This window comes from Drosophila innubila (genome assembly GCF_004354385.1).
Source record: "Drosophila innubila isolate TH190305 chromosome 3L unlocalized genomic scaffold, UK_Dinn_1.0 0_D_3L, whole genome shotgun sequence".
NCBI classification, from domain to species: Eukaryota; Metazoa; Arthropoda; class Insecta; order Diptera; family Drosophilidae; genus Drosophila; species Drosophila innubila.
In genome coordinates, this window is record NW_022995376.1 from 11,561,052 (window position 1) to 11,582,695 (window position 21,644).

The following is a 21,644-nucleotide window of genomic DNA, read 5'->3' on the forward strand; positions in this document are numbered from 1 at the left end:
AATAAACTTTCGTATAAAGTCTTTATTGAAATGAAACGTAAAAGTTTTTATTTCAGAATAGAGAATAGTAAAAAGTATATTATCTAAGTTTATTACCAACCGTTTTATATAGTTGTTATGCCAAAATATGCATTGAATTTGCGATGTCGCTGCACAAATTCGCGTTAAATGTTACTTGTCGCAGCGACTTTGGCGCTGTTGTTGTTGCTGTTGTTGCTGTTGTTGTTGTTGCACTGGTGGTAACTTAAATACATTACCGGACGACCGCCAGAGCCACGTTAGTCTTCTTCCACAATTGTGCAAATTTATGACGTTTGCAAAAACCGTGAATGCAGTATAAATTGAACGAAGACGCTACATTTGCAACATTGGATCTTCGAGAGTCTGTCTGAACGCATTTGAACGCTCCACAAAACACTTGACAGGATGAAATTGGTAAATTGATGGAGATAAAATGTAGAAGTTGCGAAATAAAGGATCTAATATTAATGTCAATTGGATTTCTCAAACAGATGCTAGTCGCTGGTCTGATTGTTCTGGCTGCCATTTCCTGCAGCGGTCGTCCCCAGAACGATGTGGAAGTGCTGGAATATGAGTCGGATAACATTGGCATTGGTGGCTACAAGTTCAGCTATAAGCTGAGCGATGGCACCACACGCACAGAGGAGGCGGTTGTCAACAATGCTGGCACCGAGAACGAATCCCTCTCGGTGACCGGATCTGTCAGTTGGGTAGCTCCCGACGGACAGACATATACCATTAACTTTGTCGCCGACGAGAATGGATTCCAGCCGGAGGGTGCGCATATACCCAAGTAGTGAGCATTTAGCCTGTGGCGGTCGAAAGTGAAGTGCTGTGCATCAGTCAGTCAGTCAGTCAGTCAAGTTAGTGTCGTGCATTATAATTGTTACTCGTATTAAAATGGAATTTCGATTAATGGATTACAAAGCGTTTCATTTATTTGCATACACGAGTGTTTTCTAAACATGTGGAAGATGGGCACCTTGTGGTTGGTAACCGTTTTCGTCAGCGATAAAATTTACCGTGTAGGTAACACCATCGTTACCCACATAGGAGTATAATCCCTTCACAGACAGCGCCTCATCGTCAGTGCCAGGATTCTTGACTGTTGCATCTTCACTGCGCTTGGTTCCATCACTGGTCTCTAGGGATAATTTGTAGCCATTTGCTTGGACATCCGCTGATTGCTCCACAATGTGAACCTCCTCTTTACCGGGTGGTGCTGACAATCCCAGAGCAATGCACAGACAGAAAAAGATCAGGACGGACTTCATGTTGTTCACTTGTTGTTGACTTGAGTGGTTGTGGCATCAATTCCATGTGGTTTTTATAGTTATATTCCAACTACAGCAAATGCAATTAACACTTTTTATTTTTCAGATACATAGTTATCTATGTTGAGACCAAAATGTGTTAATTGCCGCTCCTATTGTTGAAAGTATTAATATTTTTGGTCAACAGTTTCTTGTCTTAATCATTGTCATTTTGTTTCAACACAATATTAAAAATCTAAAAAAATACAAAATACTATTTTCTTGAAACAATAAAAAATATTAAAACGAAAAATCAATTTACTCAAAAATGTTCAAACTTACAATATCTAAAGTTTTTTGTAAAAATAATTTAAATTAATTAAAAATCTTTATTTTTATCAAAAACTTTAAAAAATCTTTTTATTATTGTAACTGTTCATGCCAATCAATAATTATAGATGTTTTTAAATATCTGTATATTTGTATCCTGAAAGACGCATAAGTAATAATTTAGTATTTACGATTTAAATATAGATATTATTGAATTTACAACAAATGCCCGTAACCTTTCGAGTTTATCAATCGTATTAGTCTGGCCGCTTAGGCGTTAAGTGGAACAAAAGAAATAAAATTTTCAAAAAAAACGTGTTTTTTCTGTTCTTGAAAAATATTTAAATACATATGTAATCAACTCCCATCAAATGTGAAGACGTCAGTTTATAGACATAGGCCTATAGCGCCCACTAAGTTAATATATCGCTGCAAACAAACTCGTAGTTTATTTCAAGTATACATTAATATTCATTTCGCTACAAAATCAATTGTTATTCGAGCTTTTGCTTTTTTGTTGGTCAAGTTAAACGCTAAACTAGTTTGTCGGCATCTTTTTTGTTATGCAAAATGTACAACTAAAAATCCACTATAAATAGGCTGCTGATTAGCCCCAAAATGTATAGTTACCTTTGAAGTCTCAAACGCGCTACATTTATCTAAACATGAAGTTCCTCATCGTCTTCGTCGCCCTCTTCGCTGTGGCTCTGGCAGCACCTGCTGAAGAAGTGCAAATTCTAAGGAGCGAATCTAAAGTTGGACCCGAGAGCTTCGAATATGCGTAAGTTACCATAAGTTAAGTCAAGCAAACATAGACTGATCCTTGAAATTTATGTTGCAGCGTGGAAACATCTGATGGCACCACGAAAGAGGAGCAGGGCCAACTTAAGAATCCTGGCACAGAGCAGGAGGCTATTTCCGTTCATGGCAGTTTCAGATACGTTGCCGACGATGGTCAGACCTACCAAGTCAACTATATTGCCGATGAGAACGGTTTCCAGCCTGAGGGCGCTCATTTGCCCGTGGCACCACAAGCTTAAATATCTTCTTTAAGTTTTTAATAAAATGATTGTTTAAAAAAAAAGAAAACCTATTTTCTCATTTAAGTAACACAGTATTAATGCATACAAAATGTATTTCAAGGCTTGAATTGGGGTGCCACAAATTACGGAAAAACTTATAGTTGAACGAGCCATAAATAGGGTCAAAGTCAAGAAATTTGGAAGAATAGACGGATCGATTGAGCAATGCTGATTACTTGCAAAGTCAACAAGTTATTATTTCCGATGCCTATTATATATATTCGAAACTAATATTTTATCAACTTGCTAATAACATTCATTTCTTTAAGTGCTGCAAGAATTTAAGCTCTTAGTTTCCAATTAATAAGGCATTTTTTAAATGGCTATAGCAGGTGTCAGATAGCGACTTGTTAACCGACACTTTTTCATAGAAGACATTAAACCGATACCGAAAACCCGAAACAGAACACGTCCTATTTCCATTGGTCAGTACCGACGCTTTTTCATTTCAATGTGTTCACACGGCACCGACGGTTTTTTAGCACTGTGCCTGTGAAAAATCCTAGTCTGATCTATTATTAATCAGCCTACTGCCTTTATTGAATGTTTGTGATAATCTGGATAATACTAAAAAACAAAAACACTATCAGGTATCACATAAGTTATACGATACATTATTTGTATACATTTCCAATTTTTAAATTTGTATTGTTGAAAATTTTGTAATGCAAAAAGTAGTAATCAGATGATCAGTTATCTGTTGATTACCCTAAATGTTATACATAGTTAAAATTGATCATTCTAATGAGTCTTGAACCATTTTGTTTTGAATACTTCAAGTAATTCTCGGGATGCCCTTTTAATTCTCGCAAGATACAGGAAAAGATAGTGAAAACCGTGAAAAAAATTTTGTGTTTCATCGAAAGTATTTTGAAGGGTCAACAAACTCAATACAATTGACATTATGAGTTCATATGTATTTGTATTGACAGAGTTTCCGGTCAAACTGGAAATCCGAAACAGATGATTTTTAAGAAAATTATTTACGATGCTATTTATACGTTTATGCACAAATTTAGAGAAGTCTAATAACATAGCTAAATTCCAGTTTGTATAGATTAAAAAATGGTTTAAATTATGCATGCTTGCCGTTTATTTACTAATCAACATCTATTTATTTGAAGAACAGCTCTTGGTTTGGTTCTGTATGTAGACAGGGAATTAATTAGTTGTTTGGAGTGGGCAAATGAGCACCCTGTGGCTGGAATCCATTCTCGTCAGCTACATAGTTCACCGTGTAAACTAGGCCATCGTCAGCCGTGAAGGAGAAGGAGCCATGTACAGCGATTGCTTCATTCTCAGCACCGGGATTGGTCAGGGTGCCCTCCTCTTCGTGCTTCTGGCCATCAGATGTCTCCCAACTGCAAATAGATATATTGATTAAAATGATGATTATATTAATCTTATTAGAGCATGTTTACTGCTTACTCGAAATTATAGCCATCGGGCTGGACATCGGCAGACTGATGAAGGATATGCGCTGTCTGACTGTTGTCCAATGGAGCAGCTAGGATCACAGAAAGGACGGCAGCGAAAACGATGGTAATTGTGTACTTCATATTGATATTGGTTATTCGATTCGATTTAAGATTGAGCTTCCGAATAAACAGTGAACTGTTGTTGCACGTTGCTTGATTTCTGATGTCTATTTGGTTGTCCAGGTGCTTTTTATACCCAAACTGTGGACATTGAAGAAAATTTTGTCCAAAATAAAACTAAATATGACTAATTACACGCCAGACGCACAAGTTAACAAATTGGCTTGAAAAACGTACCAACAGGTCGCGCAACACGGCAAAAACAATATAAGCAACAAAAAATAATCGATAATAACAAAAACTTCTAAGGCAAACAAATCATTGATGTTTATAGGAAATATCTCATCGTCATAATGATTGCCATAATCACGGTGCCGCGATGCCACAAATTTGCATTTTTCATAAATCAATCAAACGATTCAATATAATTTGGATATACATATGTACATATAAAGTATTTACACAAAATTTCATATTCCCCTGTACTCATACACATATCCAATGTCTGTACACAAAGCTGGTTTACCCTACAGTCACCAGCCATCACAACAAACTAAATGAAAAAAAAAAAAATAAAAAAAAACAATAATAATGCAAAAGCTTATAATTTTTTTTTCTCCTGTCTGAAATTTTTGATGCTTCACCGGAAGTTCATCTTACAGTCGCATCAGAAAGATCTCAATATTTCATACGATTTTATAAAGATCATACGTGGTTGCATAAATATATGGCAGAGACGAATCAAACTCTTGTATTAGTTACCTATAAAATCAAGAATAATAAGTTACAAATATTTGAGAAGATTCATGCTGCCTATCTTTCTATTAATATTGTCATCACTTTATTATGAAATATATAAGATTCCTGTGAACATGATATGATAGTTTACAACAATTCAATGCATGATAAGAACTTTAGTTTCGATGCCTAAAAGTATGCAATAGAAATTCTTAAAGAGAACAGCGTGAACATTGGCGTGTACCTAAGATAAGATAATTAATTAATTTGTATTTAATCAGGTGTGTTCTACAAATCTATAGCAGCGATGAAGCAACCCAAAAGCAATTGTTGCTGTTCCTGAACAAAAGAAACCATTGGTTTTAAATGTATAAAATAAATTTGAGAGATTTGACAAAATTAAATATTTATTAAATTGAATTAAAATATCTTTAAATTAAATAAAAATGCAAAAAGAAATTTGTTTGAAAATATTAAATATCTGACATTTTAGGAACACCAACATTTCGAGCGGTTGCTTTGAAAAACATTTCTCTTCAAAATCTCTAGAGATTTCTGGAGCACACCCGAATATAAGCATTGCGAGAGTGCATTAATAGTACTTAAGAGTGTAATTAAGAATGCATTTACCTATTAATCACTCTTATTCATAATATGAGTAGAGAGGAAAATGAGTTGATATTAGAACATTACTCACTACTAATAAAGTTAAAATAAAAATGTTACATAGCGATAAATATTACTGATCATCAAAAATGGCTTTATCTGATTTGTATGCCGAATAATATTCAAAACATAATTCGCTTTAAAGTGGCATAAATATTTGCATACACGTTGTAAATCCGTATACCTTTCAATGACGTATTTCATTTGCATATTGTATGTAGATCTACGAATATCTTGTTTCTAATTTGAATACATTTCAGTGTATTCGAAATACATGAGTTTTAAATTCAAGCTGTGAATTTTTATAATTTTTAGCACTAAACTAGTTTTCCTATTATTTGCTAATGCTAATCAACCATCAATTTTGCTATAAATACCAAGTGGATCAGCCCCAAAATGTATAGTTACCTTTGAAGTCTCAAACGCGCTACATTTATCTAAACATGAAGTTCCTCATCGTCTTCGTCGCCCTCTTCGCTGTGGCTCTGGCTGAAGACGTGCTCATTGTAAAGAACGAATTTCATGTTGGAGCCGAGGGCTACAAATATGCGTAAGTTACCATAAGTTAAGTCAAACAAACATAGACTGATCCTTGAAATTTATGTTGCAGTTGGGAAACATCTGATGGCCAGTCCGCCCAAGAGCAGGCCGAACTTAAGAATCTTGGCACAGAGCAGGAGGCTATTTCCGCTAAGGGCAGTTACAGTTTCGTTGGCGACGATGGTCTGACCTACACAGTCAACTATATTGCCGATGAGAACGGTTTCCAGCCTCAGGGCGCTCATTTGCCCGTGGCACCAGAAGCTTAAATATCTTCTTTAAGTGTTTAATAAAATGATTGTTTTTCCAAAATCCCTTGACTGTTTTACGGGTTTGAAAGCGGGCTTAAATAATTAGTAAGAGCTGGACAATTGCCGTAGCCTTCGATCATGAGTGAAACGCGAAATGACCAAGATAGTTCGCAGTTTATAAATTTGTCGAATAATTGATTATCTTTGTATTTAAAATATTTCTGCTTGTTTAGTTCAAGTGGAATTAAACCTCTTTATTTTCGTTAAACATTGTATTTTCTTTTTTTTTGCAATTCGTAAATTTAGAAGAATCTTAAACCTAGTTAACATTGTCTTTGTTTTTGTGCAAAATGCAGGGCTTATTGAACGGCACGCGGCAGATGAGCACCTTCTGGCTGGTAGCCATTCTCATCGGCCACATAATTGATGGTGTAGGTCTGGCCATCATCGCCCAAATAAGTGTAGAAGCCACGCACCGCGATCGCCTCATGATCGGTGCCCACGTGCTTCAGTTGACCCTCCTCTTGATGTGACTTGCCATCGCTAGTTTCCACACTGCACACATGCAGATGGAATCAAAGAAGGAAAGAAAGAAACAAAAGAGAAGAAACAAAAACCAGTTTAATACTGTGACCTTGACACAGTCAGCCATGTTCAAGATCTACTCACACAAACTTATAGCTCTCCGGCTGCACATCGGAATCGTAGCGCACCACCTGTGCCTCTTGCTGCCCAGCTGGTGGTGCTCCATTCACGGCGATGGCCAAGAGGGCGATGGCGACAATGGCAACGGTGTACTTCATACTGATGTTACTGTTAAGCGGCTTAACTGGACTTGTGGTGCGTTCAAGGAACTGGCAATCAATGCATGCAAAACGTTAAAGCCCTGGCCAATTTATACCACGCACCCAGACTTCAGACTCCTGCAAAGATTGCAAAAAATTAAATGTACAAAAAAAAAAAAAAAAAACACATTACAATTAAGATACCCGTTTTTATTTCTCTTTATGAATACTCTTTTTTTCGTGTTTTGTATTTATTTTCGTATTGTTTTTAGTTGTTGCTTGTTTCCTGTGGCCAACCTTTATTACTTAACTGAATGCTGCTGCTGCGGCTGCTGGCAATTGTCTTTGATTGATTGCGACCAGACCTCACCCAAGAAACAAAAAGCGACCCACAGCATGAGTTGCCATTAAGACAGACACGTTAACAGTTGTGTGTAATCGATGGATCGCCTGCGAAATTGGGTCAATTGTACGAATATTTAGCTCAAGTGCAACTAAAATGCCTAGTTGGTTGATCTTAGCAGATATTTAATTAATGTGTAAAACAAATTAACGTTAACGCTCGAACTTCTCTATCTTCAGACTGTATTATGTGAGTAGGTTCATTTATATACGATATATATTTTTTTATTATTATATTTAATAAATACACGTCAATGCTTTAAAGCATTTTAGAATCATAGAAATTCATATATGCTTTAAAGATCAATAATTGTTGTCCACTATAAACTTAACTATTTTGATGATGGGAATATATTTTACTAGCAGGAAATGTCTAGAATGCGTTGATCACGTGATATTATATGTTTGATAATGTGATGCCATAAATTTGCACCACCCAAATGTATTCTAATAGACACAGTATTAAATTAGCATATACACACTTATGGTATGTATGTTTATAAAATAAACAATACACACATATATAAATATAAGCACGTTGTCCGGCAGCATCAGAGTCAGCTGGCCAGGGCCGAACCGGTTCAATAAACACGTTTGCTGAAGACGGCAACGAAAGTGAGAACCGTACAAAAGCAACAGGCAAGAAACAAACCAACAACAACATGAACAAGCGATCAACTAACAACAACAACGACAACTGATTCAGGCAAAAGGGCAAACTAGTGCAGACAAACTCAACTCATTGTTGGCCAATTAGTGGCGCATCTTTTGGCCATTTCATGTATTAATCGTAAGTGCAAATTAATCGTGGGATTAGCTAAGACATTTTGGAGACTGGGACTTGCTTACTTTATGCTATGATTCGAATGATTAATGCCATCAGCCAACAGCGGCTGTCAAATGCGTTGCAATACATTACGCATACGCTCCGTAAAACGTAGCCAAGTTTTCGGCAGCACATAGCTCAATCAACTCTGAAAGTTCATGTTTTATTGTGGATTTTTTTTATATTTTTTACTGACTAAATCATCAGCGGGACAAAGAGAGACAGCGATACTCCAAGCATCGATTCAATCGCGTGTCGCATCTGCACTTAACAAGTTGTATACCTCTCCCGCCCCCGACCCCGACCACGACCCCGACCCCGCCCACGTCCCCATTCTCATTGTCATTGTCTATATTTGGGGATTTTGAAGGTTAATTCGTCCATCCTCAATTAAAGTGTGTCACCAACAACACGACACTTTAGCGTAGCCAATGGCATTGTTCTTTTATTAGGCAACTATTTACAGGAAACAAAACAAATGAATATAATAAAATAAAATAAAATAATATGGATATTTTAAGCATTCATTTACATAATTATTTTTGAGCTGAGTTAAGTTAATGTGTTGTCCAAGCCAGCTTCTTAATTTCCATACACATATAAATGTAATATGATAACGTGATGCGTAAATGCCTATGTAAGTATATATATTTTGGATCAGTCTGCCTGTATAATATTTTAGTCCTTAAGCAATATTAGGTCGAGTAATTTACATTTCATCATGATTTATTGGTGTATTTCTCATCGTAATATTTGTGTAAGTAAACTCAGCCATTGACCTATTGCCATACAAATGAAAACTATGCAAGTATTTGTAATCACTGTTTGATTATCACTTGCCCATTTCGAGCATCATCTTGATCATCATCATAATCATTATGTTCACAACAGCAGAAATAGAGGAGTTTCTCGAGGGCCAATTGAAATGCGATTTGGGTGCTCATCTAATGCTTACTGGTTTTTGGCCTGCCTAATAAAAACTGAAGATTTGCATACATACATATGTATATAGATAAATGTACAGATAAACATAACCAGACCGAGCGGATATAATTGTAATTTAAAGGTGTTTTGATATGTTGATCTTAAATGAGCGAGTTTCTGGGCTTCAGTGTGTTAGTGTGCTTATGTCCGTGTGAGTCTAATCCAACTATAAAAAGCTATAACATTTTTTCAGTCACCACATAATACATATGCTCTTAATTGTGACAACTTCGGGACGATTATCGTGATCAATAATAAACAAAATGAAATCCTTCAATGCTTGTGTGTTTGCCGTGTGCGCTGTTTTGCTCGTATCCTTGACGAATGCGGCGCCAGTTGATGATTCTAAAAATGCTGAAATTTTGAAATATGAGAATGATAACAATGGCCTCGGCAGTTACAACTTTGCGTAAGTACTTGTGAAAAGTATATAACTTACCTGTTCCTACAACTGACAAGATTTTAAAGACTAGCACAGTTTTCTAATACTTAAACTTATTTGGTATTTCAGATATGAAACAAGTAACGGAGTGTCTCGATCGGAACAAGCTAGTCTAAACAACGTTGGCACCGAAAATGAGGCGACCTCTGTGCAAGGATCTTACAAATGGGTAGATCCCGAAGGTCATATTCATACCATTAACTTTGTTGCCGATGAGAATGGTTACCAACCAGAGGGCGAAGATATTCCTAAAGCTCAAGTTTAATTCATACTCATGTAAAATAAAATCTTAAATATTCTTCAAAGTGTTAAAAAGTACTGTATTTTATTGGGTTATCAAATTGTCAGAAGTAAATAAAAATCTGTCCATAAAACAAAATTTTTAAATTAATATACATATAATGAAAGGTTGTGACTCGTTGATTTGGAATTGCCTTTAATTGTTGTTTAAGTTTTGCTTTTATTACGTGTAGGAATGACAATAAAAGTTGCAAAAAATTATAAGTGCTAATGTGTTATTAAAATAAACGATTATTTTTATTGTATTTTATCATTAACGTCAATGTCTATTTTTTTTGCATTGGGATATTTGAAACTTTAGGAATCTTTCTCCTATAAAAGCCAACTGCGTTATGACAATAATGTCAGTGAAGTGCAGTCAAGTGTAACCCAATGATGAAGTTCTATTCCGTGCTGTTTTCAGTCTTTCTGCTGATTAGCGTTTGTCGGTCATTGCCGGCTTCGGATGATGCAACGGCGGAGACTGTACGCTTAGAGAGCGATAATAATGGAGTAGATAAATACTCCTTTGCGTGAGTGGATTCGAGCCATGGTCATTGATCGATCCAACTAAGTTAAATCTTGTATTTGATAGTTATGAGACCAGTAATGGCATTACACGCAACGAAGAGGGTGTCCTGAAGTCGGCCGAAGGGGATGCAGAGGGTGTGCTCGCAGTGCACGGTTCAACCAGCTGGACAGCACCCGATGGCAAAAAGTACGAAATTAGTTTTACTGCTGATGAAACGGGCTATCATCCTAGCTTTAAGCTAGTGCCCTAAATGAGTGCATCACTTTAATAACGAGTATAATAGATCTCTAAGTCTATAGAACATTCTCAAAAAAAAAAAAAAAAAAGTAATAAAATGAAATGTAAATGCAAGTAATAAATAATTCATTTTGTCTTTAGTAAAAACTATAAAATAGTTAATAATAGCTAAAATATATTTAGTTATTAGCATAACGCGTTCTGGGCCCGAAACGAAATGAAAAGTCTGACGCAAGAGCTGTATCAATATTAAATATAAAACTGGATGCCAACCCGGTTTTATTTTTCGTGGTCTTCTTTGCTTTTAATACAGACATACATATGTATGTACATCACGCATTGTGGCTGTGCCGCACGACCTTCGCATTCATTTTGCATCATCATCAACGAAATTTGCAAACTTTTTTTTATGCATAAACGTGTTTTTGTTTTCCTTGTAATTAATAGGTACACAATGAAAGCTGTGCATCTACAAGTCAAATAATTAGCGAGTAGCGAATTGGTTGGACAGCAGCGTGAATCAAAATCAACATCAAATAAATTATTTTACTTTTTTCGAATGTTTATTTCTTAAGTTTGATTTGATGCTAATTTTTACACCACTTCAAAAAAGCTTGAGTCTCATTTAATGAACTTATAATTTAAGTACTAATTCAATTTGGCAGGCAAGCAAACTCTCAAACTAGTTCTGACGAAAGTAAAAAAATAGTTGAAATTAATTAACAATTTTGAAATGCTGCTGACCTTAGATATGGTCCCTTTTTGGATTTTGAATAAATTATTTTAGCTTATCAAACAAGTTCATAACTAATGAATAGTTTTACAAGTCTCGGACACAAGTTTCAAGAAAAATATTTAGCTGCTATGAAGACTTTTCGACACGTGACCACATTTGATTTGGTTAAATCAAAAATCAAACCAAATCAACTATACTGATATGGAATATATATGTAGTTAGTTATAGTGTCGGAAATGCTTTAGCTACCTATTTCATAAATATCAATTAACACAAAGGGCAAGCAAATACAATACCAAATTAAAGTCATCACAACAGTATACAGTTGAGGTCACTCGAGTTCATTACTGCAGCCATGTGTGTGTGTGTGTGTGTCTATAATTGAGAGATTCCCAGTAAAACTTTGCTCCTATCGAAAGTTACTTCAAACCACATCTCAAGTAACGTAAGAGCACTTGCTAAACCTGACGTCTTCCATTCGCTATTAAACAGTGGTGAAACGCTGAAAGAAGGGTAGCATTGCAAGGTAGTTTGGCAGGGCTTCTGTTATGGCTCTGTTAACGCCCATTTCCCTTTCTAACGCCCATTTCCAAGAACAACGTTACAGAAGGCCTTCTACAAGAAATGGCATTGCTTTGGAGTGGATAAGCAACGTACATTAAAACATTATAAATATTGAAAATGCATATATTTATTTTAACAAATGTGGTATATAATTTCATGATGAAAATAATAATATTTAAAGCTATGAATAGTATATATTCTGTAGTTTTCGTCTCTCCCAGTGTGTTGTCTTGTCTTGGTTCGGTTTTCTCTATTCCAATGGCGTCGGCTTGGAAAAATGAAATGAAAAAAAATTAATTTCCCAATGAATTAAACTCTGTATTTCATAAAATAGTGTCTACTCGTACTTGCATTTAAATATAAAGTCGAACCACGCATTTTTACGTATTAATACATATGTAAACATATATACATAAAATATATAAAGATACATAAGCATTTATTTTATTACAAATTAATACAATGTATAAATGCAAAAGGAATCTGAAATACTTTAATACTTACGTGATGTAAAAATTATATTTTTCCAAGTTTTCACATTACTACTTTGCAAACGCGTGTGCACTCGACGGCAGCCTCTTCTTTTTTTCAATTAAAAAACTTCAGGTATATGAAGATCATCAACAAAAGAATAAAAGAAACAATAAGAAAAAACTGCACTAATTAAGCTATGCCCGCTCTTTCGTGGTAGTTAAGAGTGTTTGTGACTGTCTTTGCGAAGGCGAGGGCGTAACAAGCCATGTGCCAATAATATTACATGAATTATAAGGTTGCCAGAAGGGATTGCTTGGCGGACCACGTTGCTACGGGCTTTACTGGGCAGTTGAAAAACTTTACCTACTTCTTGGCATTCATATTAAAGCAATCCTAAATCGAATGACTTAGGCAACAAACTGAGTTAGCTAGCAGCTGGATTTTGTTGCATACTTTTAGACAGCTGAATTTATTCTTATAGATTGCAATAATTGATGAGCTAAAAGTTGTTGGCATTTCAATTTGTATGCAAATGCAATAGATGCCCATGGATCTTGACAACAATATTTCAATTACAATGAGTTGATAGCTCACCTGAAGTAACTTGCGTGCATCCGGCAGCAAAACGCATCTCAGGATAGTTGATTAATTAATGTAAGTTGTAAACATGGCTTCCTCATTCCATTCAGCAAAGCTTATCGAAAATGTTGCAACATTATCAGATAAAAACTAATACAACATACGAAAATACTCTTATATTTAGTTAGTTGTTTTTAATTTATTGTCTACATTAAATCAGTTGTCAATTCATATTCATTTAAACATTATATAACATATGTCCAAATTTAATTTAAAAACTTGCAACAAGCTGTGAAAAATGTATGAAATTTTAAACATTCTATTTAATATTTATTATTTCCAGAGTTTAAATAAATTAATTTTCTCAAATTTTAGAGTAGGTTGACTTGAGTTGCTTAAGCCTAGGCGACTTTAAAATACTCCTTTTAATAAATGACAACCAATTTAAAATAAAATTTGAATAATTAAAAGAAATATGTGCTAATGTTGAAATATTTTCTACTATAATATAATGAGGTTGTATTTTTTTTTTAAGAATTTAGAGGTAGAATTGATTGTTTTAATTCTAAGGAACTCTGTTGTTAGTAGAGTATCAAGTTGGTTCTTTCTGCTGTCAATGAGGTAGCTGCCTTGCTAACACTCACACATACACACACAAACACACTCACACTCACTCACACACACTCATACACACACAGTTAGCGATAAAGACAGAGGCAGGTCCGCTTGTTAGCTGTTCTCTGGCTGGGAGCTCTGACTGACCGTTTCTAATGTTTTATAATGTTTACCAAATATTATTAAGTTTGTCAATTCGTCGACGAACATCGTGGGGTGTGTTTCAACGTCGCTTGCTCTGCACTAAGCGAAATTGCCGAGAGACGCGTCGTCTTCTATATTCTATCTCCTGTCTTCTGTTCTGCAACGAATTTGTCAACAAATTAATGATAATAAGCAAGCGTTTAAGACAAAAATTGTTGAATTAAAAAAATACAGTTAACATTCATAAATCGTGATCAGTTTAACGGGACGTGTGAATAATAATCAATTAAATTTTTAAACTCAAGCAAAATGAAGCAAACATTTTTAGCAGCCAATTGTATTGTAAGTGTGTGTGTGCGAGTGTAAGTGTGGGTGCTAAGTGTTTTAATTATTGTGCATTTATTCAAGCTGCTGGCCGTGCTGTACATAAACAGTTTAGTAGCAACTGCAGCCGTTACCACTGTACGTCCCTACAAATTTGGTTTCACCATCGAGGAGCAGCAGCATCGAAGAGAGCAGAGAGGTGAGTTTGAAGACTGAAGGTTGAACAGGAATTGGATTGATTTGATGTAGTTAACTATGATATATGACACTAATTATGGCATTACTTGATATTACGCGTAATTGATTGACACCAATACCATAGAGATATCTATGCAAATTGAGATGCGTCATTATTGTCATCGTCATCGTCATCGCCAGCTGCCACCAGCTAAGTGCAACACACAATGCAACGGCAACAACAGCAACATAAACAACGACGACAAAAAAGGCAACAACTTTTGAACTTTTATGCCTTGCTTTAAACTTCAAGCTGCAACACAGCAATGTTTATGCAATGCCGCACAATACTAGTTTGTAGTTTTAATTGCAACTGCAACTACAACTGCAACTGCAACGGCAATTGCAAGTGACACCTGATGTGCGGCAGGTCATCTATTGGAATTCCTCAGAGTTCTATGTACTTATGATTGCCACTCTGCAATTAACCAACAAATCACATCATAACCATCTTCCCGCTGGGACAATAGACACACTTTGCTTTGGATTTTGGTATTGGTATTTTCGGTTATTGGTTTTTATGTTTGAATTGAATTGGCAATAGAGAACTGAAGATCTGTCGCAATTTGCATAACACGTAGGCAACGTTCTATAGACAATGTTGTGTCTTATTTATGGATTTGCTTTATTTTAATACCAATTCAAATGTCGTATACAAAATGAGCCCGAAAACAGGCAACATTTTAATATTTATAAGTATATTTTCTACCTCTTATTCGGATTCTGTTTCTGCTTCAGATTCAGATTCTGGCACATGAAATGCCAGAGTTGACTACACAAATATTGGATATATTTAAACTGTGCACATTAAATATTTTGTGTTTTAAATGTTGTAGGGTAACTTGTTGTGCAGATGCAAAGTTAAATATGCATACATGTCAATTTCGTAAATTATTATTATGTTTGCAGTCTTGTATTTGCCGGAAATCAATTCATATCCCGAACTAATATTAACAGATTGCTTTGGTTTATGTAGTTTAGAGTGGTTTGCATTTAACCCAATCAAATAATCGTTGAAACAGCTAAGACAGTTCTTAAAATTTCACTTGAAACAAGATTCGCTTGACTTTTAGCAAGATTTTCAATTCACTTTTTATGTTTATATGCATATTTACATCTGAATAACGACTTATCTTACAACAGATAAATCTGAATATTTCTTTAGTATGCTCCCTAAAATTACAGATATTAAACTCCATCCGCGAGTCTCATCCAAATTTCCACAAATAAAAAACGATCTACGAGATACTCTTCGTTAATGTGAAATGCTAGCAAAATAAAATGCTTTTTCTGCGAAATATATTTATCATACTGCTTTTAAGATTTTATATAAACAAAAATTTAATTTACTTAAAACATTTTCTAAAAAAAAAAATTGTAAAATTCAAAGTCCAGAAAAAATAGCTGAAATTTTTTCGATTTTGTATACAAAAATATTTTTTTCGATTTTAAGGCGTGTTTATTACAATTTGAAAAGAATTTGCTAGGCACTAAGAATTCTTTACGAGTTGATGGCTGAAAAAATAAGCAATATCTGAAGTACTAAACATAACTTTATGTATAAAAATACATATATTAATATTATTGTGTATCAATTTAATGGGTAATAATAAAACATATAAAGCCACAATAAACCAGAATCTTTGCTATTATGTTATTTATACAAAAATAATCGGCACTAAAACGTTTTCAAAGTGCGATCATCGATAATCACGATAAGTCTGAGATGAAACTTGTTTAACTGACGCGATGACAAAAGGCAGTGGAATCAAAAACACAGAGACGGTCAACAGGTGTCATTAGGTGGGTGGCAGAAGCAGGATGTAGATGAAGTTCTCTATATGCTTGGACTGCATATTCAAAATATGTTGAATTAAGAATCTGTCGACCAAATCAAAAGCATAAAATATGCGCATGCGTAGGCAAAAGCGAGAACACAAAATTATTGACGATTGTCATAATCGATACAGTTTATGAGATTTTTATCTTTATGGCCGTGCGGACTGAAGCCCCTGTTTGTCTGGTTTGGCTAAAACGAATTATGAAAATATAAAGAGTGAACCAGTTGAATGAAGATAAAGCTGAGCTTCGACTTAATATTCTGATACGAGTGTTTATAACGAAAGTGATACAGTGTATACAGTTAAATGATCATTCTCTCTCTCATTCTCTTTCTCCCAATTTACTTTCCTTCCATTCTCATTTAACAGATGAGAACGGCATTGTTATGGGCGAATTTGGATTTATAACCGCCGATGGCAAATACCATGTTACGGTTTATGCAACTGATGAAAATGGCAAATTCCGCATCATATCAATGAAGAGCTTTCCTTATGCAGGTCCTGTAGCACCCAGCACAAGTAAGTGTACATATATACTATAATTAATATAACTCCAACCTATGACAATTACAATCTCAACTGGAATCGCTCTTAGCGAATCTGCCTGTTATTACGAGCACGACAGGAGCACCTTTGAAAAAGCACAACTTCAATACAGTTGCCTGTTCGGGCTGCTTCCTGACCAACTCTGCTCCTGCAGCGAATGGAGTTACTCCAGTGACGGGATCAACATCAGCTCTGGCTCCATCTGACGTCCACAGTCACAAGACTGAGATTCGTCCATTGTCGCAGTCGTTGTCACCAGCGCCAGCGCCAGCAGCTGATCCAGGTAAGTTGGTGGCACCTACACAGTTCTTCCAATCGCAGGCGAACAAACTGGCCCAGTTGGCAGCCAGCCAGCTTTCGGCACAGCGTCAGGGTCACCCACAAGGTCAGCCACAGGGTCTGACTCACGGTCAATCAACGGTTCAATCAAATGTCCTACCGCAAGGTCAGCCACAAGTAGCTGCAACCGGCCAGGCTCAGGCAGCTGGCTTCCCAACCGGGCCATTACAGGGTGCTCCAACAAATGGTCTGCCACAGAGACTTCCACATGACCAATCACAGAGGCAGGCACAGAGTCAACTACCAGTAGCTACAGCTGGCCAGGCACATGACCTATCAGTTAGTCTATCACAGGGGCAGTCGTATGGTCTGCCGAATGGTCTGCCACCTGTCAACCTGCCACAGGGTCAACTACAAGAAGTCTCTGCTGGACAGATTTCAATCGATAAAGGCATCAATTTGCTGCTGCCCTTCAAGCAGTCCATAGTAGACAGTATCGATGCAGCACTGGCAGAGAGTCAAGCACACCCAACACTACAACAGACAACACCACAACACACAACACCAACACAACACGTGTCCACAACCAACAGTTCCAACTCCCAACCCTTGCATACACTGCTCAGTCCAAACACATTCCCGACCAATTCTAATGACAACAGCGTGGATATCCCAAAGGCAACGATTGATCTGACAAATGTGCAAAGGATTCCAGCAGCTCAAACAGGTGTCAAGGATTTGAATACTCATGCATTTGGCACACCAGTGAAAGCTTCAGTTGGCGGAAACAACTTCTTCCCATCATTGACAGCAACCCAACAGCAGCAGCTGCAACAACCATCATCTGACATTTCCCCAACAGCAAACAATAATGGCTTAGTTCAGGCAGCAACCACTGGACAACGTTTACCCGCCAATGGTCAGTTGTCGGGCAATTTCAGACCAGAACAAGAGTTCCATCAAGCCATATATCCTGCTGATGCGATTCCCAGCAACTTATACTCCCAACCAGCTAACCAGCCACTGCATACACTGCTCAATCCCAGCACGTTTGATAATAGGAACAAGGAATTTGCCAATCTCAAGGAAATAGAGAAGACAGCCTTTAATCTGGCAAATGCTCAAAGAATTCCAGCAGCTGCAACTGGCGTCAAGGATCTGAATGATTATTTATTTGGCACACCAGTGAAAACTTCAATCGGTGCAGCCGCAGCCGGAACTACTAACTTTCCATCATTGACAGCAACCCAAAAGCAGCAGCTGCAACAACCTGCATCTTACATTTCTCCAACTGCAAGCAATAGTGGTTTAGTCCAGACAGCAACCAGTGCACAAGCAAACTTACCCGCTAATGGACAGTTTGTCAAGCCGCACTTAGCGGGCAATTTCAAACCAGAAGCAGATTTCCATCATGGCCAACGTCCTGTTGTTGCCAATCCCAACACAATCCAAAACAAAAATGAGGACAATGGCAATCCGAAGAAGGAATCCATTTATCTAACGAATCTGCATAAGATTCCAGCAGCTACAACTGGTGCTAAGGATCTGGATATTCATGTGTTTGGCTCACCAACGAAATTGAGCAGTTCCAAGGGATCCCAGCATGGTCCACATTCAGTGACTTCACCATTGCCGCATTCCAGCATCAATTCTGCAGCTGTTAATCCTCTAAAGATCAATGTCGAGCACTCCATGCAAAAGTTGGTAATACCCGTGACACACCAGATCAACAAGGTCGTTGCTCAACACCGCCCTCAGACTGCCACGCCCACACACCATACACTAAATGCATCCCCCCTCAATGCCCCTTTGCATGCCAAGGGTAACGAGTTTGTAGCGCAACACACACCACTACACACACACAGCAACACACACACTGCCAGTCACAATCGGCCACTAAGTAAGCTGCAACAGTACAATAACATTAATAACCCTATCGAAATTTATCAGCTAGATAAATTTAATTTTATTCACTTGTAATTTTTAGGCACACAGTCAATCGGTGCAGTTGGCAACGCGGCCGGAGCTACTAGCTTCCCATCATTGACAGCAACCCAAAAGCAGACGCAGCAACAACCAGCAACCAATAATGGTTTTGCCCAGACACCAACCAGTGCAAAACCGACGTTAGCAAAGTCTCCAAACTTAGCAGTGACAGCAACCAAAACGGGTACGGGTCAGACATCGTTGGGCAAGCCTTCTATACCCAATTCTCCAGCCTTAGCAACGACTTCAACCAATACAGAAGCGGGCCAAACGGGCGATCTGTATAAATTCAAATATCTATTGGACTACAACGGACATGAGGAAACGGGCAGTCGCAATGGCAACAAGGAGGGAAATTACTTTGCAATTGGCGAGGATGCTGTGGCACGCACAATCGAGTATATTGCCAATGAATTCGGATTCCAGCCACACATCAGTTGGCGTAAGTTGGATCAAAATGAAATTGCCAACCTGCCGGCAGAGAATTCATTGAAGCATTACGAGTTCAAATGGTTCAACAAAGCATCAGAATAGGTAGGGGCAAATGTTTAGGTAAAATATTAAGTATCTGATGTGAATAAGTTGTATAATTTCCAATAAAATCTGTATTTACGAGTACAACATAAAAAATTGTTCTTGAATCGGGTTTTATTTTTGTTGAAATTATTCACTTAAATCAACTTAATTCTTAGGGGGGGGACACAATGTGGGCGTGGTGGTTATTTTATTAATCCTTAGGTATTTCGTAAAGTTACATTCAGAATTTAAAAATTGTTTACATTTAGATTTAGCATAAAGTTGCATATCTCAATTACACACATTTAAAATTACATACATTGATTTATTCGTGTTAAATTTGCGCTTAAAATTTATAAATATTTTATACACATACAGAATTGTATCTTTTATTCACGTTAAGATTATCAATTATTGTTAATATATATAAGATGTAATTTTATTTAATTTTTTTTGGTTGTTTCAAAAATATTCAAGAGTTTTAACTGTACAATCAACTATCACAGTCAACCATATCGAACTGATAAATAAAATCCAGGTTTATGAATTTGCAAAAATTAAAATAAGAATATTAACAAAGAAATGCTGCGTCGAGTGTGCTCGACGGGGAAATACTCTGTAATGAATACAGTGAAGGGTAAAGAAGCAGCGTCTCTAGTATTTTAAATCGCTGAGATCAGAGCGTTTTTATTTGAATTGGTGCTGGGAAAATCTCATCTCATCTAGAACATAATAATATTTACCCTTTGAAATATGCATTTTCTTATAGCTATATTTATTTACAGTTCGCCGACAACAAACACTAAAGAGTTCTCTATATAGAAGCGAAAACTTTCGATTTATGCTTATTATTTAATTATACATTTTGCTTACAAATAATCTATATTGTTTTTTTTTGTTTTTAGAAGTATTATTGGAGAAATCGAATGAATGCTCCATCAAGACTCACTTTCTATTAACAAGTGGCAAATGCTAACAACAATTCAAAGTATCGCAAATTGTACATATAATTAAGTATTTATGTATAGCGAATGTTTTGAATATTTGCAAATATAACTTGGGATATTTGCTTATATATGTACGTATATCGTCATCATCATTTATGCTAAAACATTCGGGAAAATTGTTAATTGGAAAACTATTTTTGTTTGATTCTCATATGTATGTTAGTTAAAGACGTTAACTTACAGCAACAACGACAACTAAATAGTCTAAACTCACACACATGCACACATACACATACAGACACACACCTAAATACATACTTCTATCATTCTTTGGGGGTTGATCCTTTCGAAATGGTTCTTTCGCTAATGGCTAAGAGTAAAGAGTAAAATCCGTCTACAGTTGCTGCTGCATTTGTTGTTGTTGGTGGTTTTGGTTACAGTTACAATTACAATTACAGTTACAGTTACAGTTACAATTACAATAAAAACGTCGCTTGATCTCCGCCCTTCATGTCCAGATAGTCATAGAAGGAACGCTCGCTGGCGCCATAATTGCCAGCATGACCAGGATATGGCAATCCACTGTTGTTGCTGCTGCTGCCGCTGTCCAGCGTTGAGTCGGCGGGCGTGGCAGACGGCGGGGGCGGACCGCCGCCGATACTCAAGCCGAACTTCTCCAAGTGGCATCATTTGAGCAGCGTCGGCAGACTGCTGTTCATCAGGCGATTGCCCACGACCAGCGAATTGAGCGTGGAGTTACTGCCGCCCACACCCACGCCCACTCCAACGCCCACGCCCACGCCCACTCCAACGCCCATGCTCATGCCGGGCACACCGAGCCCAAATCCAGCACTCGCATGTGTTGGCGCCGTTGTTAACGTGGCCGTGTTGAGATTGAGATTGAGATTGTTGCTGACACTGGCCTCGACGGAGGCGCCCGGATTGCTGGA

The 21,644-nt window shown here is 36.9% G+C and overlaps 9 protein-coding genes across 9 annotated transcripts; 6 read left to right on the forward strand and 3 right to left on the reverse strand.

The window, feature by feature from the left end:
• The first annotated feature begins 337 nt into the window (after positions 1-337).
• On the forward strand, positions 338-941 carry LOC117786595 (endocuticle structural protein SgAbd-6). Its single transcript, XM_034624932.1, has 2 exons — positions 338-435; positions 513-941. Exons 1-2 carry the CDS (start codon positions 427-429, stop codon positions 816-818), a joined length of 315 nt encoding a protein of 104 aa, XP_034480823.1. The 5' UTR covers positions 338-426; the 3' UTR covers positions 819-941.
• On the reverse strand, positions 934-1,312 carry LOC117786596 (endocuticle structural protein SgAbd-6-like). Its single transcript, XM_034624933.1, has one exon. It carries the CDS (start codon positions 1,293-1,295, stop codon positions 981-983), a length of 315 nt encoding a protein of 104 aa, XP_034480824.1. The 5' UTR covers positions 1,296-1,312; the 3' UTR covers positions 934-980.
• Positions 1,313-2,246: 934 nt separating this feature from the next.
• LOC117787500 (larval cuticle protein 65Ag1-like) lies at positions 2,247-2,697 on the forward strand. The gene is made up of 2 exons (XM_034626043.1): positions 2,247-2,385; positions 2,446-2,697. The coding sequence occupies exons 1-2, from the start codon at positions 2,270-2,272 to the stop codon at positions 2,642-2,644; spliced, it is 315 nt and encodes a 104-aa protein (XP_034481934.1). The 5' UTR covers positions 2,247-2,269; the 3' UTR covers positions 2,645-2,697.
• A 1,058-nt stretch (positions 2,698-3,755) lies between these two features.
• LOC117787513 (larval cuticle protein 65Ag1-like) lies at positions 3,756-4,308 on the reverse strand. The gene is made up of 2 exons (XM_034626060.1): positions 4,115-4,308; positions 3,756-4,047 (listed from the first exon to the last, which is right to left on the reverse strand). Exons 1-2 carry the CDS (start codon positions 4,243-4,245, stop codon positions 3,852-3,854), a joined length of 327 nt encoding a protein of 108 aa, XP_034481951.1. The 5' UTR covers positions 4,246-4,308; the 3' UTR covers positions 3,756-3,851.
• Positions 4,309-6,035: 1,727 nt separating this feature from the next.
• LOC117788767 (larval cuticle protein 65Ag1-like) lies at positions 6,036-6,480 on the forward strand. Its single transcript, XM_034627630.1, has 2 exons — positions 6,036-6,178; positions 6,239-6,480. The coding sequence occupies exons 1-2, from the start codon at positions 6,072-6,074 to the stop codon at positions 6,435-6,437; spliced, it is 306 nt and encodes a 101-aa protein (XP_034483521.1). The 5' UTR covers positions 6,036-6,071; the 3' UTR covers positions 6,438-6,480.
• A 157-nt stretch (positions 6,481-6,637) lies between these two features.
• On the reverse strand, positions 6,638-7,263 carry LOC117788766 (larval cuticle protein 65Ag1-like). The gene is made up of 2 exons (XM_034627629.1): positions 7,089-7,263; positions 6,638-6,974 (listed from the first exon to the last, which is right to left on the reverse strand). Exons 1-2 carry the CDS (start codon positions 7,220-7,222, stop codon positions 6,779-6,781), a joined length of 330 nt encoding a protein of 109 aa, XP_034483520.1. The 5' UTR covers positions 7,223-7,263; the 3' UTR covers positions 6,638-6,778.
• A 2,383-nt stretch (positions 7,264-9,646) lies between these two features.
• LOC117787017 (endocuticle structural glycoprotein SgAbd-5-like) lies at positions 9,647-10,237 on the forward strand. The gene is made up of 2 exons (XM_034625453.1): positions 9,647-9,825; positions 9,928-10,237. The coding sequence occupies exons 1-2, from the start codon at positions 9,680-9,682 to the stop codon at positions 10,121-10,123; spliced, it is 342 nt and encodes a 113-aa protein (XP_034481344.1). The 5' UTR covers positions 9,647-9,679; the 3' UTR covers positions 10,124-10,237.
• A 269-nt stretch (positions 10,238-10,506) lies between these two features.
• On the forward strand, positions 10,507-10,995 carry LOC117787018 (endocuticle structural glycoprotein ABD-5). Its single transcript, XM_034625454.1, has 2 exons — positions 10,507-10,670; positions 10,733-10,995. The coding sequence occupies exons 1-2, from the start codon at positions 10,531-10,533 to the stop codon at positions 10,917-10,919; spliced, it is 327 nt and encodes a 108-aa protein (XP_034481345.1). The 5' UTR covers positions 10,507-10,530; the 3' UTR covers positions 10,920-10,995.
• A 3,332-nt stretch (positions 10,996-14,327) lies between these two features.
• Positions 14,328-19,866, forward strand: LOC117787050. The gene is made up of 5 exons (XM_034625495.1): positions 14,328-14,360; positions 14,427-14,541; positions 16,790-16,939; positions 17,016-19,145; positions 19,233-19,866. The coding sequence occupies exons 1-5, from the start codon at positions 14,328-14,330 to the stop codon at positions 19,763-19,765; spliced, it is 2,961 nt and encodes a 986-aa protein (XP_034481386.1). The 3' UTR covers positions 19,766-19,866.
• The last annotated feature ends 1,778 nt before the right edge of the window (positions 19,867-21,644 follow it).